Raw genomic sequence first — 20,866 nt, 5'->3', positions numbered from 1 at the left:
ATTGCAGTGCAGACCTTTGTAAATAAATGACAACCATCACTGCATTCATGAATCTGAAAGGACTACATAAAGAAAAATTAAGAAAAACTAGATTTAAAAAATATTACGGTGACAAAATGTTTGTGAGTCTTATTTCCAATAAGGTTATGTAAAGAGTATGACATTTTACAATCTGGCAGTGTACATAATCCAAAGTATGTTTACATAGAACATTTCTCATATCCACATTTACATTTATGTCATTTAGCAGACGCTCTTATCCAGAAGACATGTCATGGGACAAAAATGCAGTGCTAGGATTTCAAAATGTTTGCTTTTCAAAAAATAACAGAACAGTGTTTCCATGTGTCATTTTTATTCTAATGCATTTAGGGTTTGATTCAAAGTGGTTTGACAAAAAAGCTGGTGATGTATGTAACAGCTGTGCATGTAACAATAAACATGTTTTAGTCAGTTTGACCCATTGATAGATTTATAAAATGTATACTGAAGCAACAGAAAAACTAAGTCAACTTTGTACAAGCTAGTAAGCATAATACAGTGGGAGTGAGAGAGACATCTGGGCTGAGACAGAGTGCACAGGGAATTAACATTCCTCCCCTGAAGGGACAACACTCACTGTTTCCATAGAAACATGCAATGTTCCCAAAAGTCACTGATGACTGAGAAACTGATTCAAAACACAAACTGTAGAAGAGATGACTATCATCATACTTGGCTGTTTCCAAGATGTACTTTATAGGGAAGGAGAGTGTCAGAGAAGACTGTTCCTCTTTACTGAAATTAAACAACACAGGTCTCTCTCTCTTTCTCTCAAAGCCAAATGACATTTACTCCTGAGGTGCTGACCTGTTGCACCCTCTATAACCACATATTATTATTTGACCCTGCTGGTCATCTATAAACGTTTGAACATCTTGAAGAACAATTTGGCCTTAAAGACCATGTACTCATTATTCATGTGCAATGAATAATGTGGAAATTGAGCAAGTTGAGGAGACTAAACTGCTTGGAGTAACCCTGGATTGTAAACTCTCATTGTACAAACGTATTGACGCAACAGTAGCTAAGAAAGGGAGAGGTCTGTCCATAATAAAGTACTGCTCTGCCTTCTTAACAACAATATCAACAAGGCAGGTCCTACAGGCCCTAGTTATGTCGCACCTGGACTACTGTCCAGTCGTGTGGTCAGGTGCCACAAAGACGGACTTAGGAAAATTACAATTGGTCCATAACAGGGCAGAAAGGCTGGCCCTTAAATGTACACTGAGAGCTAACATTAATAATATGCATGTCAATCTCTCCTGGCTCAAAGTAGAGGAGAGATTGACTTCATCCCTACTTGTATTTGTGAGAAGTATTGACATGTTTATTTTTTATTTAAGCTTTATTTAACTTAATGAATGCATGAGCTCTGTTTAAACTACTAGCACACAGCTCAGACACCCATGCATACCACACAAGACATGCCACCAGAGGTCTCTTCACAGTCCCCAAGTCCAGAACAGACTATGGGAGGCACACAGTACTACATAAAGCCACGGTACTCTATTCCACATCAATTAACTCACGTAAAAATCAGCAGTAAAAATCAGATTTAAATAACTGATCAAAATGTATCTTATGAAACAGCGGGGACTGTGAAGAGATACACATGGATTTTTTGTGTTGTAGATATATGGTAGTAGAGTAGTGGCCTGAGGGCACACACTTAATGTGTTGCGAAATCTGTCGTGAAATGTAATGTATTTTTTTTAAATTGTATATAACTGCTTTAATTTTGCTGGACCCCAGGAAGAGTAGATGCTACCTTGGCAGCAGCTAATGGGATCCATAATAAATACAAATACTCATAATCTCCACCCGGCACAGCCAGAAGAGGACTGGCCACCCCTCAGAGCCTGGTTCCTCTCTAGGTTTCTTCCTAGGTTCCTGTCTTTCCTGGGAGTTTTTCCTAGCCACCGTGCGTCTACATCTGCATTGCTTGCCTGGAAACCCGACATTGGAATTCTACGTCGGGCAGAAACGTCGGACAATCAGGAAAGTTTCCTCTCACCACCTCTACAAGCCAGAATGTTGAATAAAATGATATTTTAACATACTTCACCAGTTGTTTGTGCGGCTGGTCATTTTGGCGGTAGGAATGAGACAATATATCCACAGGAAAGTATAATTACATAAACTTTTCAAAGTGCTGGTAGTGCGTTCAGATTTCTATCACCTGAAGCATGCGCAGATCCATGTAAACATGTGCACGAGCTTGGCAAGTATGCAGGTATTTTTATCTCGGGTTTCCAGGCAACTGAATTTCTTGTTCTTTGGGGTTTTAGGCTGGGTTTCTGTATAAGCACATTGTGACAACTGCTGATGTAAAAAGGGCTTTATATATACACATTTGATTGATTGACGGACAGATAAAATATTATGTGTTTTTGTTCCGCAAAGGACAACACCAGAGATAAACTCAAGTCCTAAGGAGTTGGGATTTCTTCTCAGTCAGAGGCCAGTACACTGCCTTTGTTGTCTTTGCTCTTAAGAGTCCTGTCTGAGTTTGTATGTGTTTGACTCAGGGAAGCACTGAATGTCCTCCTTAGTCTTGCATGAGATTGCGTTTGACCGTTGAACATTCGGAAGAGAAATGTACAAACAGAGCCCCTGCTGCTGTACGTGACCTCAGCTCATACAGGTCAACATCATGAGCCCACTCTACGTTTCCCCAATGTCCGATCTATGGAGAGGGAAAAGAGAAAGAGGAAAATAAATAATTAGTAAGAGAGAAAAAGAGACAGAAACATAATATAATATAATATGCCATTTAGCAGACGCTTTTATCCAAAGCGACTTACAGTCATGCGTGCATACATTTATTTTATTTTTTTGTGTATGGGTGGTCCCGGGGATCGAACCCACTACCTTGCCGTTACAAGCGCCGTGCTCTACCAGCTGAGCTACAGAAGACCACAGACAGGGAGATTGAGTACATATCCAAGATGCTTTTCTAAATCGCTGTATATGCATTGTTTCTGTTTGCGAGCTCATACCTGGAACTCCGCCTCTAGTCGTGACAGCAGCACGGCCTGCTCCACTGTAATGTGTTTGTCAATTAACGCAAAGGCAAGCACCACTGACTTCAGCTGGGTGATCACATACTCCAGTCCTACACACAGAGGAGGTCACACAAAGAATACTAGTACAGTAGTGTACAGTCTATTTAACTGAGACTCCACAATATTATGTGATCATAAACACTGGTGCAACTTCTGAGTGCAAAGCAAGAGCCTCTACCTGAAGTGGCCCAACAAACAAATGGATTCTCTCTCCATTTTTAGTCCATTGGTCTATGCAAGAGGCTGATTCCTTTAGCACCCACATACAGTACAGAATCTGCACAAGTGCACAGGATGGGAATATCTCTAATGACTCTTAGATGCTTTTACCTGTCAGGGACCAGAGGTTATAGGAACCCAGGTGCTGGCGGAAAGTATCCATCGTCGCCTGTGGGATCTCTGGCCCTAGTATACTGGTGGAGGAGCCAATGACTACGTTGTACCTGAAAGAGAAAAACATTAATTCAAGTATTCTCAAGACAATGCTACAAATTTCTGTTTCCCTCCTTTGCTGAAGATGACAGGCAAATACGTAGACATGTCCAGTGAACTTTTAGTAAAGTAACTCACAGAAAATGAGTCAATGATCATCTTAAAGTGAAACCAACCGGTCTTCAATCCAGTTCAACACAGGGTCCCATTCATTATTCTGAAGCTCCACTAGAGATGGAGGCTCCTCAACTCTGTAACTGCAAGGAGACAACATACACACAGTTTCAATCCCTATGCAATCATACACATTAATGATCTGTATAAATAATTACTGATGGAGGGAACCTAAACCCCCATGCTACTACTAAGATCTCTGCGTACCAGATAGTGTCAGTCTCCAGATACTTGAGGGCAGCGGTGATCATTTGGTCCTTGCTGCGGAACGTAGGGTTATCTAGGGCTGTGTTGCAAAGAGTGGTCTGGAGGAGGAGAGAGAACAAATCTCAAATGGCACCCTTTTCCCCCATATAGAGCATTAGTTTGAATCCGGGCCCAAGTCAAAAGCTCTAGTGAAAGTAGTGCCCTGTATGGGGTACAGTGACCATTTCAGATACAGACAACATTAAGCATTGAACAAAAGTACTAAGGTAAAAGGTCATACCATATGCATGCTGTAGAACTTGAGCGTGTCTTTCTGAGTATCCCACTCATTCGCCACGGCTATGGCTAAGGCTTCATTGGGGGCTGTGAAAAGCTTTCCTCCTGGTGTCTTCAGTTTCCGCCGGTCCAGGTTTATCTCAAACATGCCACCTGCAGACCAAATATCAAGGTGAGAAAAAAAAGTGAGTTCTTAGCACTCAGACTTCATATTTAAATAATTTGAAGAGAGAAAGTCCCTTACTCTCCAAGTCCCGATACAGTACTCACCCTCTCCGTGGGATATGCTGACATCCTCGTAGAATTTCTTTCTTTCTGTTGATGAGAGCAAAACAAAGTCAACATGACAAGAACTGTGCAACCTCCATGTTGCATATAGCCAGGAACATTGTAATCCAGCAAGCTCTTGAAAGCCTTCTTGATATTTGATTAACAAGTCATTGGTACACCGCTTACCTGTGACAATGGAGTAGGATTTTGAGTTTACAGAGATCAGAGGGAGCAGCTTAAGAACTTGACCTCTTGGGCAGACAGTGGGGGGAGATAGGGCATGCCCCAGACGACTGTGCAATCTCACAAGATTCCTCAGCATCGTGTCAGTGACAGAGAGGTTTTAACAAACAAGTTTCCCCAATTGAAGTGGGGTTCAAACCTACAGTTGACTTGGCTAGCTGATCTAACGTTAGCTAACAGAATGCCGGATCGTGTTGCTACTCAAAATGCAGGACACATATTTGCACACACCTCTCACTACATCGCATCTTCATGCGTGTGGCATTTCGTGTTTGGCAGATTCGACAAAATTCCCAGATACATGGGAAATGTAGTTCCATTCTGGTTATATAATCACCCAGGATGCACGAGTGCCAGAGCGAAAAGAACTACATCCTCAAAAGTCCTTGACAGCGTTGCGCTAAATAAGCCAATGAGCAGCGCGCTTTTAGACTAGTGAAATCCCTTGGCTAATGAGAGAGGAAGATGCTGCTGCCTTATGACGCCCGCGACGAAGTCCATTTACTTTTCTGGAGCTTGGTGGTGAGGTGACTGAAGTACTAGATTAGAAGGGATTTGGATGTAGGTGAGCCGCCTCATTCGTGCTCTCTGTACCATCTTCCCACATCTATCGCCCGGACGGCCACTGACTGCGGTCGGTGTCCTCCCCGCGGTACCAGAACCATGCCTGTCCCCGCTGGATACCTCAGTAATACCCCCATGGCCTTCACATCCTCGGCCTCGCTTATCCCACCTCCCCTGATCAACACCCACCAGCCCGGGGTTGTCGCCTCGCTTCTCTACAGCGGCTCCAAGTTCCGAGGACATCAGAAGAGCAAAGGCAACTCCTACGATGTCGAGGTTGTTTTGCAGGTCCGTTGGATTTATGAAACTTTCATTTGCCAGTCAGCTGACGACTCAATTTGCTGACAAACATGTAAAAAACATAAAAATGATTGACAGCTTCCAGAAAATCAGCCTTAGAGCACAGTGTTGGCAGCTGGTTAGTAAACAACGTTACCGCCAGCGTCATCTTACACTTTGTCAGGGGTGTTCATAATCACCGGCCATGAAACCTATATGTTAGATGACCCTATCATTAATTGAAGTGACATTCTAGTGACGAACATGTCTGCTGTGCGGTAGGTGAGCTGGCATTAGTGAAAATGTTATTACCAGAATTTGATTAAACTGTGTTTTGATGCATCGTTGGCTTACATCATGACATAAATGGAAAGAAGTTACACATTAATTCCATTATCTAGCTAGTGAACATTTATATACTGTTTTCAAGTCTTGTGTTTCTTTCAGCATGTGACCATGGAAGACTCATGCTTGTGTGGGTACTTGAAGATCAAAGGGTTGACAGAGGTGAGAATGATTTACCTGATACTGAAAAGAGGTTGAATAAAGGTTGAATCTTACCCCTTTATTTTCATCATGGTTCTGAGTCCCAGCATAACTTGTTTCTCTTTCTCTGTTTTTTTCTTCTATAGGAATACCCCACTCTGACTACATTCTTTGCAGGGGAGATCATCAGTAGGAAGCGTCCGTTTCTAACCAGGAAGTGGGATGCGGATGAGGATGTGGATCGCAAACACTGGGTAAATCGAATATGTTATCATTAATTTAATTTAGCCTAATTCAATAATTTAATTTAATAATCTGATTCCACCCACGTTGCTCTGCTTTAGACCTCAGTGCCAAATGAAGTAGGAGCTAATCTTGCCTGGTAAGAATGTGGGGGCGTCATCCCCCTCATCAATGTTGTTTGTTTGCTGTTAATCTCTCGTGGACAGAATACATAAAGAAATTGTATTTTGACATCTGTCAAAAGTCCCTGGGATGCGACGACTAACGAGCAACAGTAGGCTAGTTCTAGTGTTTTGGTTTTCCGCCACTAGTTATTTGGTTGTATCAGGATTGGGTGAACGTGGTGCTTAAAGTGGGGGTGGAGATTTCAAGCAATGAGGGGATTCGATTAAGCTGGCCCAGGTGGGTGGACTTTGCACCGGGTGAAAAGTGATTGCATTTGTTTGGAACCAGGCTGCCTCCCGTGCGTGAGCCCCGTTCTGGCCGACGGGGAGGGGGGGTCTGATATCAGTAGATTTGTCAAGCAAGAACAATAGTTATGATTGTAAAACATATTGTACTGTTCCAGCAAAAGGACCCTGTGTAGTGTGGTGTTTTAACTATTTTCTATTTGGGCTCCAGGGCAAATTCCAGGCCTTCTACCAGTATGCAAAGACGTTCAACTCGGATGAGTTTGACTATGAAGAGATGAAGAACTCTGACTACATCTTCATGAGGTGGAAGGTAAGCTCAAACCAGACTGCATGTTACCTATTCCTCCATTACCAAGGAAAACCTGAAACATGGATATGAGGTTTGGCAACATTTCCTCTATGTACAGTTGTTTGAATGATGTGCTAACTGTTGTGTTTTCCTCCTCTACAGGAGCAGTTCCTGGTCCCTGATCACACCATTAAAGACATCAGCGGTGCTTCCTTTGCTGGTTTCTACTACATCTGCTTCCAAAAGTCCACAGCCACCATAGAGGGGTACTACTATCATAGGAGCTCAGAATGGTAACAGGAGACTAAATACTAACTGGGTCATTCATAAAAATGTGATAAAACTGGTTCAGATGTAGCCAGGACTTGCTAACTTAGAACATATTCTTGTGCATCATCAGTTCTGATGCGTTTATTTTTTTCTCTAAATTAAGATTTAATTTGCTCAGGTTATCAGGGTCAGAATGCAGTTCATGCCCTAATTCTGTGGGGCATGAACTTGTGTGATTTCATTTATTTTTTTCAGTCAAGTTCAAAAGAATGAAGGGTTGATTTATTTGATTTGGGACTGGCCAATGCATCTCTCCTCTCCTGACTTTCCACACTAACTAGCACCGTCTGACTCTGTCTCACTCAAAGGTACCAGTCTCTGAACCTCACCCATGTTCCAGAACACAGTGCAGCCATCTATGAGTTCCGGTGACCCAGGCATTGTGGCTCTGTTGGCTCAGGACTTTAAGGCCTGCAGAAGCTACATGAAGACTGAGAAGGACTGGGGAAGGATGGGTAGAGGGGGGGACATGAAAACTGTGTTGTTACTACTACCAAGAGGACATGCTTTTCTGTCTGAAATAAAAGGAAATGGAATGATGGATTTATTGATGGACAGATGGAAGCAGGTCTGTTGGACTGGAGCTTTCACGCATGAAGGGATGGACAGAGGGAAAGGACTGCTCTGCCCCAGTCAGGGCAGGCAGGAGCTTCAGTCATGTGGGATTGGGGCAGACACCCGTAGCAGTGTGATGCTTCATAATTTCTTCATTTGTTTTAACGTCTGATTTTAAAAGCTTGTTTTCTTTCACTCTGCTGCGTCAAGGTCCAGTCATGAGTTATGAAAATTGTGACTTCAGTCAGAGTCCTGGACTCGAGTACTACAACACTTATCTTTGGACACTATAAATAAATCTGGGGTTTCCCTCTTGCAACGGGGGATTTGTCTGCTTTTATCCAATTCTCATCTGAGCTTAACAGATATTGGACAAGGATTCTTCTAGCAGTCTGCTCTACTCTATCAAACGCTGGATCTCTTTTGAAGCTAAATGTCAGCGTGTGGAATAATGTTCTCTGATGTTTGAACTACACTGCATCTTTTGGATTGGAGCTTTAAAGACTTCATAGCTCATTGAATGACAGTGTTATTGTTTTATTTTAAATCTAGGCTAACTTCTGATTGCCTGCAAAGAGATTTTGCAAGTTACCTCTTCAGCTACCCGTTGTAAAGCTTCAGACGACAGAGTAATGACTGTATGGAGGTCTGTGCTCTGTGGAAAAGACTGAGGTGACATTCATGAGTGCTTGTGGTTCTTGTATTGTGGGTTTCATTTGCACATGTGTTTTAACTCCAGTGCAACACTTCTAATCCAGTATACATACGTAAGGTAACGCATAGGTCATGGTTGGATTTAAGATGGAATCATATGTTACTAGGCCCATGCAGTCAGCAGCATTTTACTTTTCACTCGCATTCATTAAAAGAAAAATAATTTGGTCTCAAACTTCTGTTTTCCTCAGGTGTCCATGCCCCTTTATCGTTAACTATGCAACATTATTCAACATCGTTATGCAACAGCAGCATTCTTGACTTCAACCATACACCTCTAGGTTTAAAAAACCAGATGTATTCTATATAATAGTATTAAAAATGTCTTATTAAAGGAAATATTTTGTCTAATTGCCCTTTCAAGCACTACCCTTCCACATTTGCCCTGTCCATGCAATGGTGCCATCTTTTTAAAGCTTATCAAAATGTATTATACCAGTATGTGTGATTATGGACAGAAAGCAGATTGGTGTGGCCTGACTGGTTGTGAGGGATGGAGTAAATCATATCAAAACCCCTTATTTTGTATATTTCTTTCAAGACTGTTGTATGAACTGTACTGCACTGACATACTAGTAATGGGTCCTGTTCTTTATATTCCTCCATAAAAACATACAACGAACTAAATGTTATTCTGGACAAGTACACAGAGTATGCTCTTTCCATGACAGAGTGACCAGGTGAAAGCTATGATCCCTTGTTGTCACTTGTTAAATCCACTTCAATCAGTGTAGATGAAGGGGAGGAGACAGGTTAAATAATGATTTGTAAGCCTTGAGACATGGTTTGTGTATGTGGGCCATTCAGAGGGTGAATGGGCAAGACAAAAGATTTAAGTGCCTTTGAACGGGGTATTGTAGTAGGTGCCAGGTGCACCGGTTTGAGTGTATCAAGAACTGCAATGCTGCTGGGTTCTTCACGCTCAACAGTTTCCCGTGTGTATCAAGAATGGTCCACCACCCAAAAGACATCCAGACAACTTGACACAACTGTGGGAAGCATTGGAGTCAACATGGGCCAGCATCCCTATGGAACGCTTTCGACACCTTGTAGAGTCCATGCCCGGACGAATTGAAGCTTTTCTGAGGCAACTCAATATTAGGAAGGTGTTCCTAATGTTTGGTATACTCTGTGTATTCTTAGCCACATCAAGGTCAAGAATGCACAGCTGGATAACCGCTTTTGGCTCCCTAGCTGTCCTACCTACCTAATACTACCCTCTAGTGGTGACACCGGTTTGAAGTAGAAATGTAAGGTTTCGGGTAGGGATGTCCCAGGGTTACTGGATAGCACTGGCCAATGTTGCTGTCAATAGTTTACAACAGTCTTCTGGGTCATAACGAAAGAAAGGATTCCAAGGCTAAAAAACATTCCTTACCCCAGGAAACGTCAATGGGTGACTATACCGTACAATAAAGAAAAAGGAGCACTCTGTTTCTGCACAGATCTGTTCATTTATTGACGGGACAAACAAGCAGGCGTAGGTTTTGGCATCATCGTCTTCATCATCATCGCCTTGGGGGTCAGTGAAACTAATATGTAACCATTTCCAATGCCTGATTCAGATTCTGTCTTTCTTAGATTAATTAACCATAAAGTACACTGCTTCATAGATATCCCCTCCTGTGCTGTGCTGTGAGGAGAAGGAGCGCTGCAGTGTACTGAGTTTCCTGAAGTCCCACACGGAGATGGAAGGACCGGGCGAGGAAGAGGGCGGATGGCGAGAGGAAGCGAGGCATAGATACTGTATATAGTGAACAAAATTATAAACGCAACATGTAACATTTTGGTCCCATGTTTCATGAGCTGAAATAAAATATCCCAGAAATATTCCATACGCACAAAAAGCATATTTCTCTCAAATTCTGTGCACAAATCTGTTTACATTCCTGTTAGTGAGCGTTTCTCCTTTGGCAAGATAATCCATCCACCTGACAAGTGTGGCATATCAAGAAGCTGATTAAACAGCATGATCATTACACAGCTGAACTTTGTGCTAGGGACAATAAAAAAGCCCCTCTAAAATTTGGATTTTTGTCACACAACACAATGCCACATATGTCTCAAGTTTTGAGGGAGCGTGCAATTGGCATGCTGAATGCAGGAATGTCCACCAGAGCTGTTGCCAGAGAATTGAATGTTGCCATTTGCCTCCAATGTCGTTTAAGAGAATTTGACACTACATCCAATCGGCCTCACAACCGCAAACCACATGTAACCACGCCAGCCCAGGACATCCACATCCGGCTTCTTCACCTGCGGGATTGTATGAGACCAGCCACCCGGACAGCTGATGAAACTGAGGAGTATTTCTGTCTGTAATAAAGCCCTTTTGTGCGGAAAAACTCATTCTGATTGGCTGGGCCTGGCTCCATGGCTGCGCCCCTGCCTAGTCATGTGAAATCCATGGATTAGGGCCAAATTTATTTATTTAAAATGACTGATTTCCTTATATGAACTGTAACTCAGTAAAATAGTTGAAATTGTTGCATGTTGCATCTATATTTTTGTTCAGTATATTTAGAAAGAAGGCCGCAAGGTGCAAACCTGTAATACAAGCCGAGTACTTTCTCCTTTGAGTCAAATACAGGAGAGAAATGCATGTTACGTGCCTGAAGATCCTGAGCAATTGACGGATAGTGAACTTGAAATTGATCCTGACAAGTGAGGAGAAAGAACCTGTGTCGTGAGGTGAAGGTTTCCGAGCAGGGTCTGACTTAGTGAGTTGGAGGCCCCAGACAGAAGCCAGTCTGTGCACTGTGCACCTGCCAACTTTCCTTCAATTCGCAAGTGGCTGAAACTGTCACCAGAGAAAGAATCTGAATGAAACAGCACCCCTCTGTCTTACTATGTGTAGCCCATGTATCTGATGCTGTCTGGCGAAAAAAAGAGTATGACATATCATACTCTTTTTGACCAGATAGCATCAGATCCACTGGCTACACATACAGTGCCTTCAAAGTATTCACACAATCACTCACACCCCTTGACTTTTTCCACATTTTGTTGTTACAGCCTGAATTTAAAATGAGATTTCGTGTCACTGACCTACACAAAATACCCCAAAATGTCAAAGTGGAATTATGTTTGTAGAAATGTTTATTAATTAAATGAAAACTGGAATAAATCAATAAGTATTCAACCCCTTTGTTATGGCAAACCTAAACAAGTCACATATGTTGCAAGAACTCACTGTGTGCAATAGTGTTTAACATGATTTTGAATGACTACCTCATCTCTGTACCCCACACATACAATTATCTGTAAGGTCCCTCAGTCGAGCAGAGAATTTCAAACAAAGATTCAACCACAAAGACCAGGAAGGTTTTCCAATGCCTTGCAAAGAAGGGAACCTACTGGTAGATGGGTTAAAATAAAAAGCAGACATTGAATAGCCCTTTGAGCATGGTGAAGTTAATTACACTTTGGATGGTGTATCAATAAACCTAGTCACTACAAAGATACAGGCATCCTTCCTAACTCAGTTGCCATAGAGGAAGGAAACTGCTCAGGGATTTCACCATGGTGGTGACTTTAAAACAGAGTTTAATGGCTGTGATAGGAGAAAACTGAGGATGGCTCAACATTGTAGTTAGTCCACAATACTAAACTAAATGCAGAGTGAAAAGAAGGAAGACTGTACAGAATAAAAAATATTCCTAAACATGCATTATGTTTGCAATAAGACACTAAAGTCAAATTAACTGTCCTGAATACAAAGTGTTATGTTTGGGGCAAATCCAACACAACACATCACTGAGTACCACTCTTCATATTTTCAAGCATGCCTCATGTTATGGGTATTCTTGTCATTGGCAAGGGAGGTTTTTAGGATTTAAAAAAAAAACAGAATAGAGCTTAGCACAGGCAAAATCCTAGAGGAAAACCTGGTTCAGTCTGCTTTCCAACAGACACTGGGAGACAAATTCACCTTTCAGCAGGACAATAACCTAAAGCACAAGGCCAAATATACACTGGAGTTGCTTACCAAGACGACATTGGATGTTCCTGAGTGGCCTAGTTAAAGTTTCAACTTAAATTGGCTTGAAAATCTATGGCAAGACTTGAAAATGGCTGTCTAACAATGATCAACAACCAACTTGACAGAGCTTGAAGAATTTTAAAAATAAGAATGTGCAAATATTGTACAAGCATTAATACCACTGGCAGCTGTTCAGTATGGCTTATATCTGGCATGCAGTCCATGATGACAGCAAAGTGTTTTGCCTTCTTAATCTTCTCAACATTTGCCTCTTTTTGTGCAACCAGAGCTGTCCGTTTATTTTTGGATACTCTTGCTAAGATAATGATAACTTATTTCAGGATTTTCAAACTTTCTCAAACGTTCACTCATTACAGGGTCAAATTGTGCCATTAGCTCCACCTGCCCAATGAAGTTTCCATTTCTAGGCTCATGAAGATTCTCTAAGTGGCAACGAAAGACCTTCATTCACCCAAATGACAGACAATGGCAAGCAATCTCCTCAAAACCATCTTCCAGTGATTTACCTGAAGTGCCATTAACTCCTGGTTGATCGCGTCAATGGTTGTTCCGGTTTTACATTTTTCCGCAAGGTGGTGCCAACTCTCCAAGTTTTGTAAATGCTCAGTACAACGCTCATGCGCTTTCAAGTATGAACATGTATGCACTCACTAACTGTAAGTCGCTCTGGATAAGAGCGTCTGCTAAATGACTAAAATGTCAAATGTCAAATGTAAATTGGTCCCGATATTCTTCCAGCAACGAAAACCCTCACTGCTCAAATTAGTATATTTTCCCCCAAAATGCGTCAATAAAAACTAAAAGCTGCATCAGCATTACTTGAATACACCAGCCATGTCAGTGTATATTTTTTAATCGGTTTATCATAACTTTTTCATAGTTGTCACTACTAAATCTTAAAGGGACTGCGTCCCCACTTTGAGGGAATACAATATCTCTGATCTGTTTTGGCCCCTTTTTTGACAAGATCACACCTCTGCTGCATCATCACGTCAACACACAGTAGGTCCACGTGCTGATCTCTTTGTGACTCTGGAAGATCAAGGGCTAGGGGTGAATCAGGCTCTGAATCCGAATTTGCTAATCATCATAGTTCTGATGATGATTAGTCACCGACAGCAGCAGAGGCAGTAATGCTACAGGTTAAAGTGCTAGCTAGGCTAATGCTAGTGGTTGTTGAAGTGCTAGCTAGGCCTGGGCCTGTCTCTGGGCTCATCATTGTGTCCTCTACCTTGACGACGAAGGTAATATTATAATGTCTTTTTACTGTTAACTTCGGTAATTTTTCTGTTAAAATTTAATTTCCTTATTTAATTTTTTCTCTGACCCACTCTTCTGAAAGCTCTCATCACGTAGTCTTTGCTGCAGCTCACTTTCAATGAAAGTCACGTTTGCAATCATATCGCGTGAAACAATGCACACAGGCAGCACAGTCATGGCTAGAAGGGATCCAGCTTTTGTCAAATTAAAGTCTAAAGGGGATTTGTTTTGGTGCATTTTAGCTTACCCTAATCCTTTTCCTAACCTTAACCTAATTCTATTAACCGGCTACGTTAATTATCCTATCCTGCTGCGTAAGTTGTCCTAACCTGCTACTATAAAAAGACAAATCTGACTTTAATTTGACAAAAGCTGGATCCCTTCTACCCATGACTCAAGCAGAGCATGGGGGCCTCAAGAAGAGTTTAGAAACGTGTTTTATGCCCCTTGATGATGTGAGGCCTGAGGCAGTTGCCTCTTCTGCCTAATGGTAAGTCTGCCACTGCTTCCAAGCCTCTCCCTAATGATCAGGAAAATACCCAAGATGACTCTGGCCCAGTGGGAGTACGATTCATGGAGAAAGTGGATCCATACAATACGTTTTGTAGTGATTCCTATGTTGTTGATGTAAAGAATATATGTTGGACTGTGGTGTGTAATGAGGAGCAAACAGACACTGCACTTGACACATTTATGAAATTGCTTATTCCAGTTACTAATAAGCATGCACCCATTAAGAAAATGACTCTAAAAACTGTTAAAATCCCTGTTGATTGATGAGGAATTGAAAAATTGTATGGTTGAGAGGGATGAGGCAAAAGGAATGGCAAATAAGTCTGGCTGCACAACCCATTGGCAAACGTATTGCAAATTGAGAAATCATGTGACTAAACTGAATAAAAAGAAGAAGAAACAACACTATGAAACAAGGATAAATGACATAAAGAATGATGGTAAAAAGCTTTGGAGCACCTTAAATGACATTTTGGGAAAAAAGGCAAACTCAGCTCCATCAATCATTGATCCGATGGCTCATTCATCACAAAACCAACTGATATTGCCAACTAACTTTAATAATTTTTATCATTGGCAAGATTAGCAAATTTAGGCATGAGATGCCAGCAACAATTGCTGACACTACACATCCAAGTATATCTGACCACATTATGAAAGACAAGCATTGTAATTTGGAATTCATAAAGTGAGTGTGGAAGAGGTGAACAAAATGATTGTTGTCTATTAACAATGACAAGCCACCGGGGTCTGACAACTTGGATGGAAAATTGCTGAGGATAATAACGGACGATATTGCCACTCCTATTTGCCATATTTTCAATTTAAGCCTACTAGAATGCCCCCAGGCATGGAGGGAAGCAAAAGTCATTCCGCTACCTAAGAATAGTAAAGCCCCCTTTACTGGCTCAAATAGCCAACCAATTAGCCTGTTACCAACCGTTAGTAAACTATTGGGAAAAATGGTGTTTGACCAGATACAATGCTATTTTACTGTAAACAAATTGACAACAAACTTTCAGCATGCTTATAGAGAAGGACATTCAACAAGCACAGCACTTACACAAATGACTGATGATTGGCTGAGAGAAATTGATGATAAAAAGACTGTTAGTTTCGGAATGGGTGGCAAGGAATAAGTTAGTCCTGAATATTAAACTAAAAGCATTGTATTTGGGTCAAATCATTCACTAAACCATAAACCTCAACTACATCTCGTAATGAATAATGTGGAAATTGAGCAAGTTGAGGAAACTAAACTGCTTGGAGTAACCCTGGATTGTAGACTGTCATGGTCAAAGCATATTGATACAACAGTAGCTAAGATGGGGAGAAGTATGTCCATAATTAAGCGCTGCTCTGCCTTCTTAACAACACTATCAACAAGGCAGGTCCTACAGGCCCTAGTTTTGTCGCACCTAGACTACTGTTCAGTAGTGTGGTCAGGTGCCACAAAGAGGGACTTGGGAAAATTGCAGTTGGCTCAGAACAGGGCAGCACGGCTGGCCCTTAAAGGTACACGGAGAGCTAAAATTAATGACATGCATGTCAGTCTCTCCTGGCTCAGAGTGGAAGAGAGATTGACTTAATCTCTGCTTGTTTTTGTAAGAGGTGTTGACAAGCTGAATGTACCAAGCTGTCTGTTTAAACTACTATCACACAGCTCGGAAACCCATGCATACCCCACAAGACATGCCACCAGAGGTCTCTTCACAGTCCCCAAGTCCAGAACAGACTATGGGAGGCGCACAGTACTACATAGAGCCATGACTACATGGAACTCTATTCCACATCAGGTAACTGATGCAAGCAGTAGAATCAGATTAAAAAAAAACAGGTAAAAATACACCTTATGGAACAACAGGGACTGTGAAGAGACACACAAGGGTATAGACACATGCATATGCACACATTGTGATATTGTTGTATGGTGGTATTAAACATTTTGTATTGTAGATAGGTAGTGGTGTAATAATGTCATATGATGTACTGTTTTATATTTTGTTTTATATGTAATGTAAGTGCTTTAACATGTTTGGACCCCAGGAAAAGTAGCTAATGGGGGTCCCTAATAAATACAAATACAAATGCCTTTTGGCCGATCCATTTGTGGAATCAGGCTGGGTGAAGAAGAAGTTGGGTTCTGTCAATTCGGTCAAAGTATCCAGAGGTGGATTTATTTTGTGTGTGTCTGCTGCTCAGAGGGAGACGGCGCTGCGTGTTTCAAGACTCGGGATGAAAGTGGTGTCCAGCTTTGCTCTCCGGAGCAGAGTGCCGCTTAAAGCAGTGATAACTGGGGTGGGGTCGCGTGTTAACAATTTACATTTACATTTTTGTCATTTAGCAGACGCTCTTATCCAGAGTGACTTACAGTTAGTGAGTGCATAATTCTTTTTCATACTGGCCCCCTGTGGGAATCGAACCCACAACCCTGGCGTTGCAAGCGCCATGCTCTACCAACTGAGCTACAGTTGGTTAAGGTGGATCAACTGAAGTTGGGAATCCCTCGTGTCTGTGATGCACACCGTTTGGTGCGACGCAGACCCGGTGGTGAGCACGAGACTGATGAGACCCTGTCTGTCCTTCTGAGTTTTGATGCAGAGTGTTCCACGGCTAAAGTCATGTTAGGGTATATAACTTATCCCGTGAGAGCTTTCGTTCCAAACCCACTACGGTGTTTCAGGTCCCAAGTTTCAGGTCATGTTGCAGCAGTATGTAGGAGGGAGATTCAGAGGTTTGAGAAGTGTGCAGGAGGGCATGGGACAAAAGTGTGTTGTTTTGGTGGAAAAAGTGGAGCGTTTCAATTTTTGGGGGTGGCCATGTTGCTGGGGATCAGAAATGTCCTGTGCAAGTGAGACAGATTGAAGATTCCAGGGTGAGAGCAGTGCAGAAAGTGTCATATGTGGAGGCAGTGAGGAAAGTATAGGATGGTCGGCAAAGGGTGAGGGAGCCTGAGAGGATCCCTGAGTAGTAGGCCAGTATAGAGTGACCCAAACAGTTTGTGCTTTAGTAAGGTTGGCTTCTTGGGTTATTTCTGTGGTCATTGTCATTGTACCACACAGATGGAAAGGAAATCCCAGAAAATAAAATATATAGTTTTATAAGGAACTCAGTCTGGCTTTCAACTTACTCTTGAAAGTTGTAATAGTAGAATGCACAAGGTGCAATTTTTTAATTGGCTAGTGCATCATCAACTTTCCTCTTGTCATGTCAGTACCTTAGATAGCTATTTATAGAAATACTGTATTTATAGAAATATTTGTCAGACATATCCAGATCAACCAGCCCATTTAAGCTAATGTTTTTTAGCTAGGTTTTTTAGCCCATAGATTTTGTTGTAATGTTTGAGTCACTCAAATATCACATAAATACACATAAGACATCGCAAAATGTATAGAATTGCATGAAATAAGCTTTCTTCACTTTATATTTCTAAGGTGTTTGTCTCTTGTTGACCCCCCTTTCGCTGTTAATGTTACAGTTCACATTGGAGCATTGACACCGTCTGGTGCCGTATATAAGCCGTCTTAATTCGTTTTTATGTCAAGAAGCATGTTTACCTATGAGTGGGGCGACATACTGACTTCTCCCGAGTGGCGCAGTGGTCTAAGGCACTGCATCTCACCACAGACCCTGGTTTGCTTCCAGGCTGTATCACAATCCGGCCATGATTGGGAGTCCCATAGGGCGGTGCACAATTGGCCAAGAGTCGTCCGGGTTCGGCTGGGGTAGTCCGTCATTGTAAATAAGAATTTCTTAACTGACTTGCCTAGTTAAATAAAGGTTAAATAAAATACATTTACAAATGGCTTATTTATTTTTATGCCAGCCAAGAAATCACCAAGGATGATGTGTCATCTTTGCTGTGTTGAGCAGTTTGCCAATGTCCCCTTCAATACAATTATTCAGTACTTATCCTTCTATAATACCATAGCAGAATATTACAGACAACTCATATAGATATGTGTAGCCTTCAGAAAGTATTCATACCCCTTGACGTATTCCACATTTTGTTGTGTTACAGACTGAATTCAAAATGGATTTTTAAAATAATCTCACCCATCAACACACAATACCCCATAATGACAGTGAAAACATGTTTTTAGAAATTTTGCAAATGTATTGAAAATTAAATACATAAGTATACATTTACATAAGGATTCACACCACTGAGTCAATACCTTGTAGAAGCACCTTTGGCAGCGATTACAGCTGTGAGTCATTCTGGGTAAGTTTCTAAGACCTTTCCACACCTGGATTGTGCAATATTTGCCCATTATTCTTTTCAACATTCTTTAAGCTTTGTCAAAATGGTTGTTGATCATTGCTAGACAACCATTTTCAGGTCATTCCATAGATTTTTATGCAGATTTAAGTCAAAACTGTATCTCTGTCACTCAAGAACGTTCACTGTCTTCCTGGTAAGCAACTCCAGTGTAGAGTGGTACTCAGTAATGTGTTGTATTGGATTTGCCCCAAACATAACAGTTTGTATTCAGGACAAAAAGTTAATTGCTTACCTTGTTGCAAACAGGATTCATGTTTTGGAATATTTTTATTCTGTACAGGCTTCCTTCTTTTCACTCTGTCAATTAGGTTAGTATTGTGGAGTAACTAAAATGTTGTTTTAGTTTTCTCCTATCACAGCCATTAAACTCTGTAACTGTTTTAAAGTCACCATTGGCCTCATGGTGAAATCCCTGAGCGGTTTCCTTCCTCTACGGCAGCTGAGTTAGGAAGAACGCCTGTACCTTTGTAGTGACTGGGTGTATGAATACACCATCCAAAGTGTAATTAATAACTTCACCATGCTCAAAGGGATATTCAATGTTTGCTTTTTTATTTTTACCCATCTACCAATAGGTGCCTTTCTTTGCGAGGCATTGGTAACCTCCCTGGTCTTTGTGGTTGAATCTGTGTTTGAAATTCACTGCTCGACTGAGGGACCTTACAGATAATTGAATGTGTGGAGTACAGAGCTGAGGTAGTCATTCAAAAATCATGTTAAACACTAATATTGCACACAGAGTGAGTCCATGACACTTATTATGTGACCTGTTAAGCACATTTTTACTCCTGAATGTATTTAGGCTTGCCATAACATAGAGGTTGAATAACTATTGACTCAACACATTTCAGCTTTTTAATTTGGTATTAATTTGTAACTTTGACATTATGGGGTATTGTGTGTAGGCCAGTGACAAAAAAAAATCAATTTAATCAATTTCTTATTCAGGCTGTAACACAACAACATTTGGAAAAGGTGAAGGTGTGAATACTTTCTGAAGGCACTTTATAACAGGTACTTGTCTGTCATGTAAAATAAAGAATAATGTCAGCTCTATTCAGTATATTTCTATATTCAGTGATGTGTTCTATATACAGTATGGTGCACTCCACTGGATTAACCCCAGGTCAGTGCTCCAAGTCAGGAGCAAAGCTGTTGCTATTTTTCAAATGACCACAAGAGAACAGCAGAACACTTGTAGGGCAAACCCCGTTGATACAAACCTGCTATCTATTCTTTGATAATATAACATGAAACATTAAACGAAAAGAGTTTACAGGATTGATGAATGAACTGCTTATTTGTGTAGGTAACATGTACTTTCCACAAGGCCATTCAAAATCACTGCATAGAAATGTTTTTAATGTCATATTTATGGAACTCACATAACCACATTTTATGTATATCCCCCAGAGTTTTGTTATGACCTATAAAGAAATAACTTCCCTGTCCAGGTAACAAACCCCTGTCAATCAGTCCATGAATCCTCATACCACATCCTTTGTCCTGTGTCCTTGTCACAGACATAATATTTATGTTGCAGTATACAGTACCAGTCAAAGGTTTGGACACACCTACTCATTCAAGGGTTTGTCTTTATTTTTACTATTTTGTACATTGTAGAATAATAGTGAAGACATCAAAACAACACATGTTATCATGTAGTAACCAAAAGTGTTAAACAAATCAGAATACATTTTCTATTTGAGATTCTTCAAAGTAGCCACCCTTTGTCTTGATGACAGCTTTGCACACTCTTGGCATTCTCTCAACCAGCTTCATGAGGAATGCTTTTCCAACAGTCTTGAAGGAGTTCCCACATATGCTGAGCACTTGTTGGCTGCTTTTCCTTCACTCTGCGGTCTGACTCATCCCAAACCATCTCAATTGGGTTGAGGTTGGGTGATTGTGGAGGCCAGGTCATCTGATGCAGCACTCCATCACTCTCCTTGGTCAAAAAGTCCTTACACAGCCTGGAGGTGTGTTTTGGGTCATTGTCCTGTTGAAAAACAAATGATAGTCCCACTAAGCGCCAACCAAATGGGATGGCGTATCGCTGCAGAATGCTGTGGTAGCCATGCTGGTTAAGGTTGCCTTGAATTCTAAATAAATCACAGACCGTGTCACCAGCAAAGCACGGCCACACCATCACACTTCCTCCTCCATGCTTCACGGTGAGAACCACACATGCGGAGATCATCCGTTCACCTACTCTGCGTC

General features: G+C 41.4%; 2 protein-coding genes across 2 annotated transcripts; one reads left to right on the top strand and one right to left on the bottom strand.

The window, feature by feature from the left end:
- Positions 1–341: 341 nt before the first annotated feature.
- On the bottom strand, positions 342–4,969 carry atpaf2 (ATP synthase mitochondrial F1 complex assembly factor 2). Its single transcript, XM_084141718.1, has 8 exons — positions 4,653–4,969; positions 4,467–4,511; positions 4,201–4,349; positions 3,921–4,018; positions 3,716–3,796; positions 3,438–3,550; positions 3,042–3,157; positions 342–2,728 (listed from the first exon to the last, which is right to left on the bottom strand). Exons 1-8 carry the CDS (start codon positions 4,786–4,788, stop codon positions 2,591–2,593), a joined length of 876 nt encoding a protein of 291 aa, XP_083997844.1. The 5' UTR covers positions 4,789–4,969; the 3' UTR covers positions 342–2,590.
- A 170-nt stretch (positions 4,970–5,139) lies between these two features.
- On the top strand, positions 5,140–9,099 carry LOC311100717 (glucose-induced degradation protein 4 homolog). The gene is made up of 6 exons (XM_084141677.1): positions 5,140–5,561; positions 6,000–6,059; positions 6,185–6,292; positions 6,903–7,004; positions 7,146–7,276; positions 7,622–9,099. Exons 1-6 carry the CDS (start codon positions 5,373–5,375, stop codon positions 7,683–7,685), a joined length of 654 nt encoding a protein of 217 aa, XP_083997803.1. The 5' UTR covers positions 5,140–5,372; the 3' UTR covers positions 7,686–9,099.
- Positions 9,100–20,866: the final 11,767 nt, after the last annotated feature.

The sequence above is a fragment of the Coregonus lavaretus genome (genome assembly GCF_964263955.1).
Source record: "Coregonus lavaretus genome assembly, chromosome: 25".
NCBI lineage: Eukaryota > Metazoa > Chordata > Actinopteri > Salmoniformes > Salmonidae > Coregonus > Coregonus lavaretus.
The sequence above is the reverse complement of the archived record's forward strand: the minus strand, read 5'-3'. Positions and strand labels throughout refer to the sequence as shown.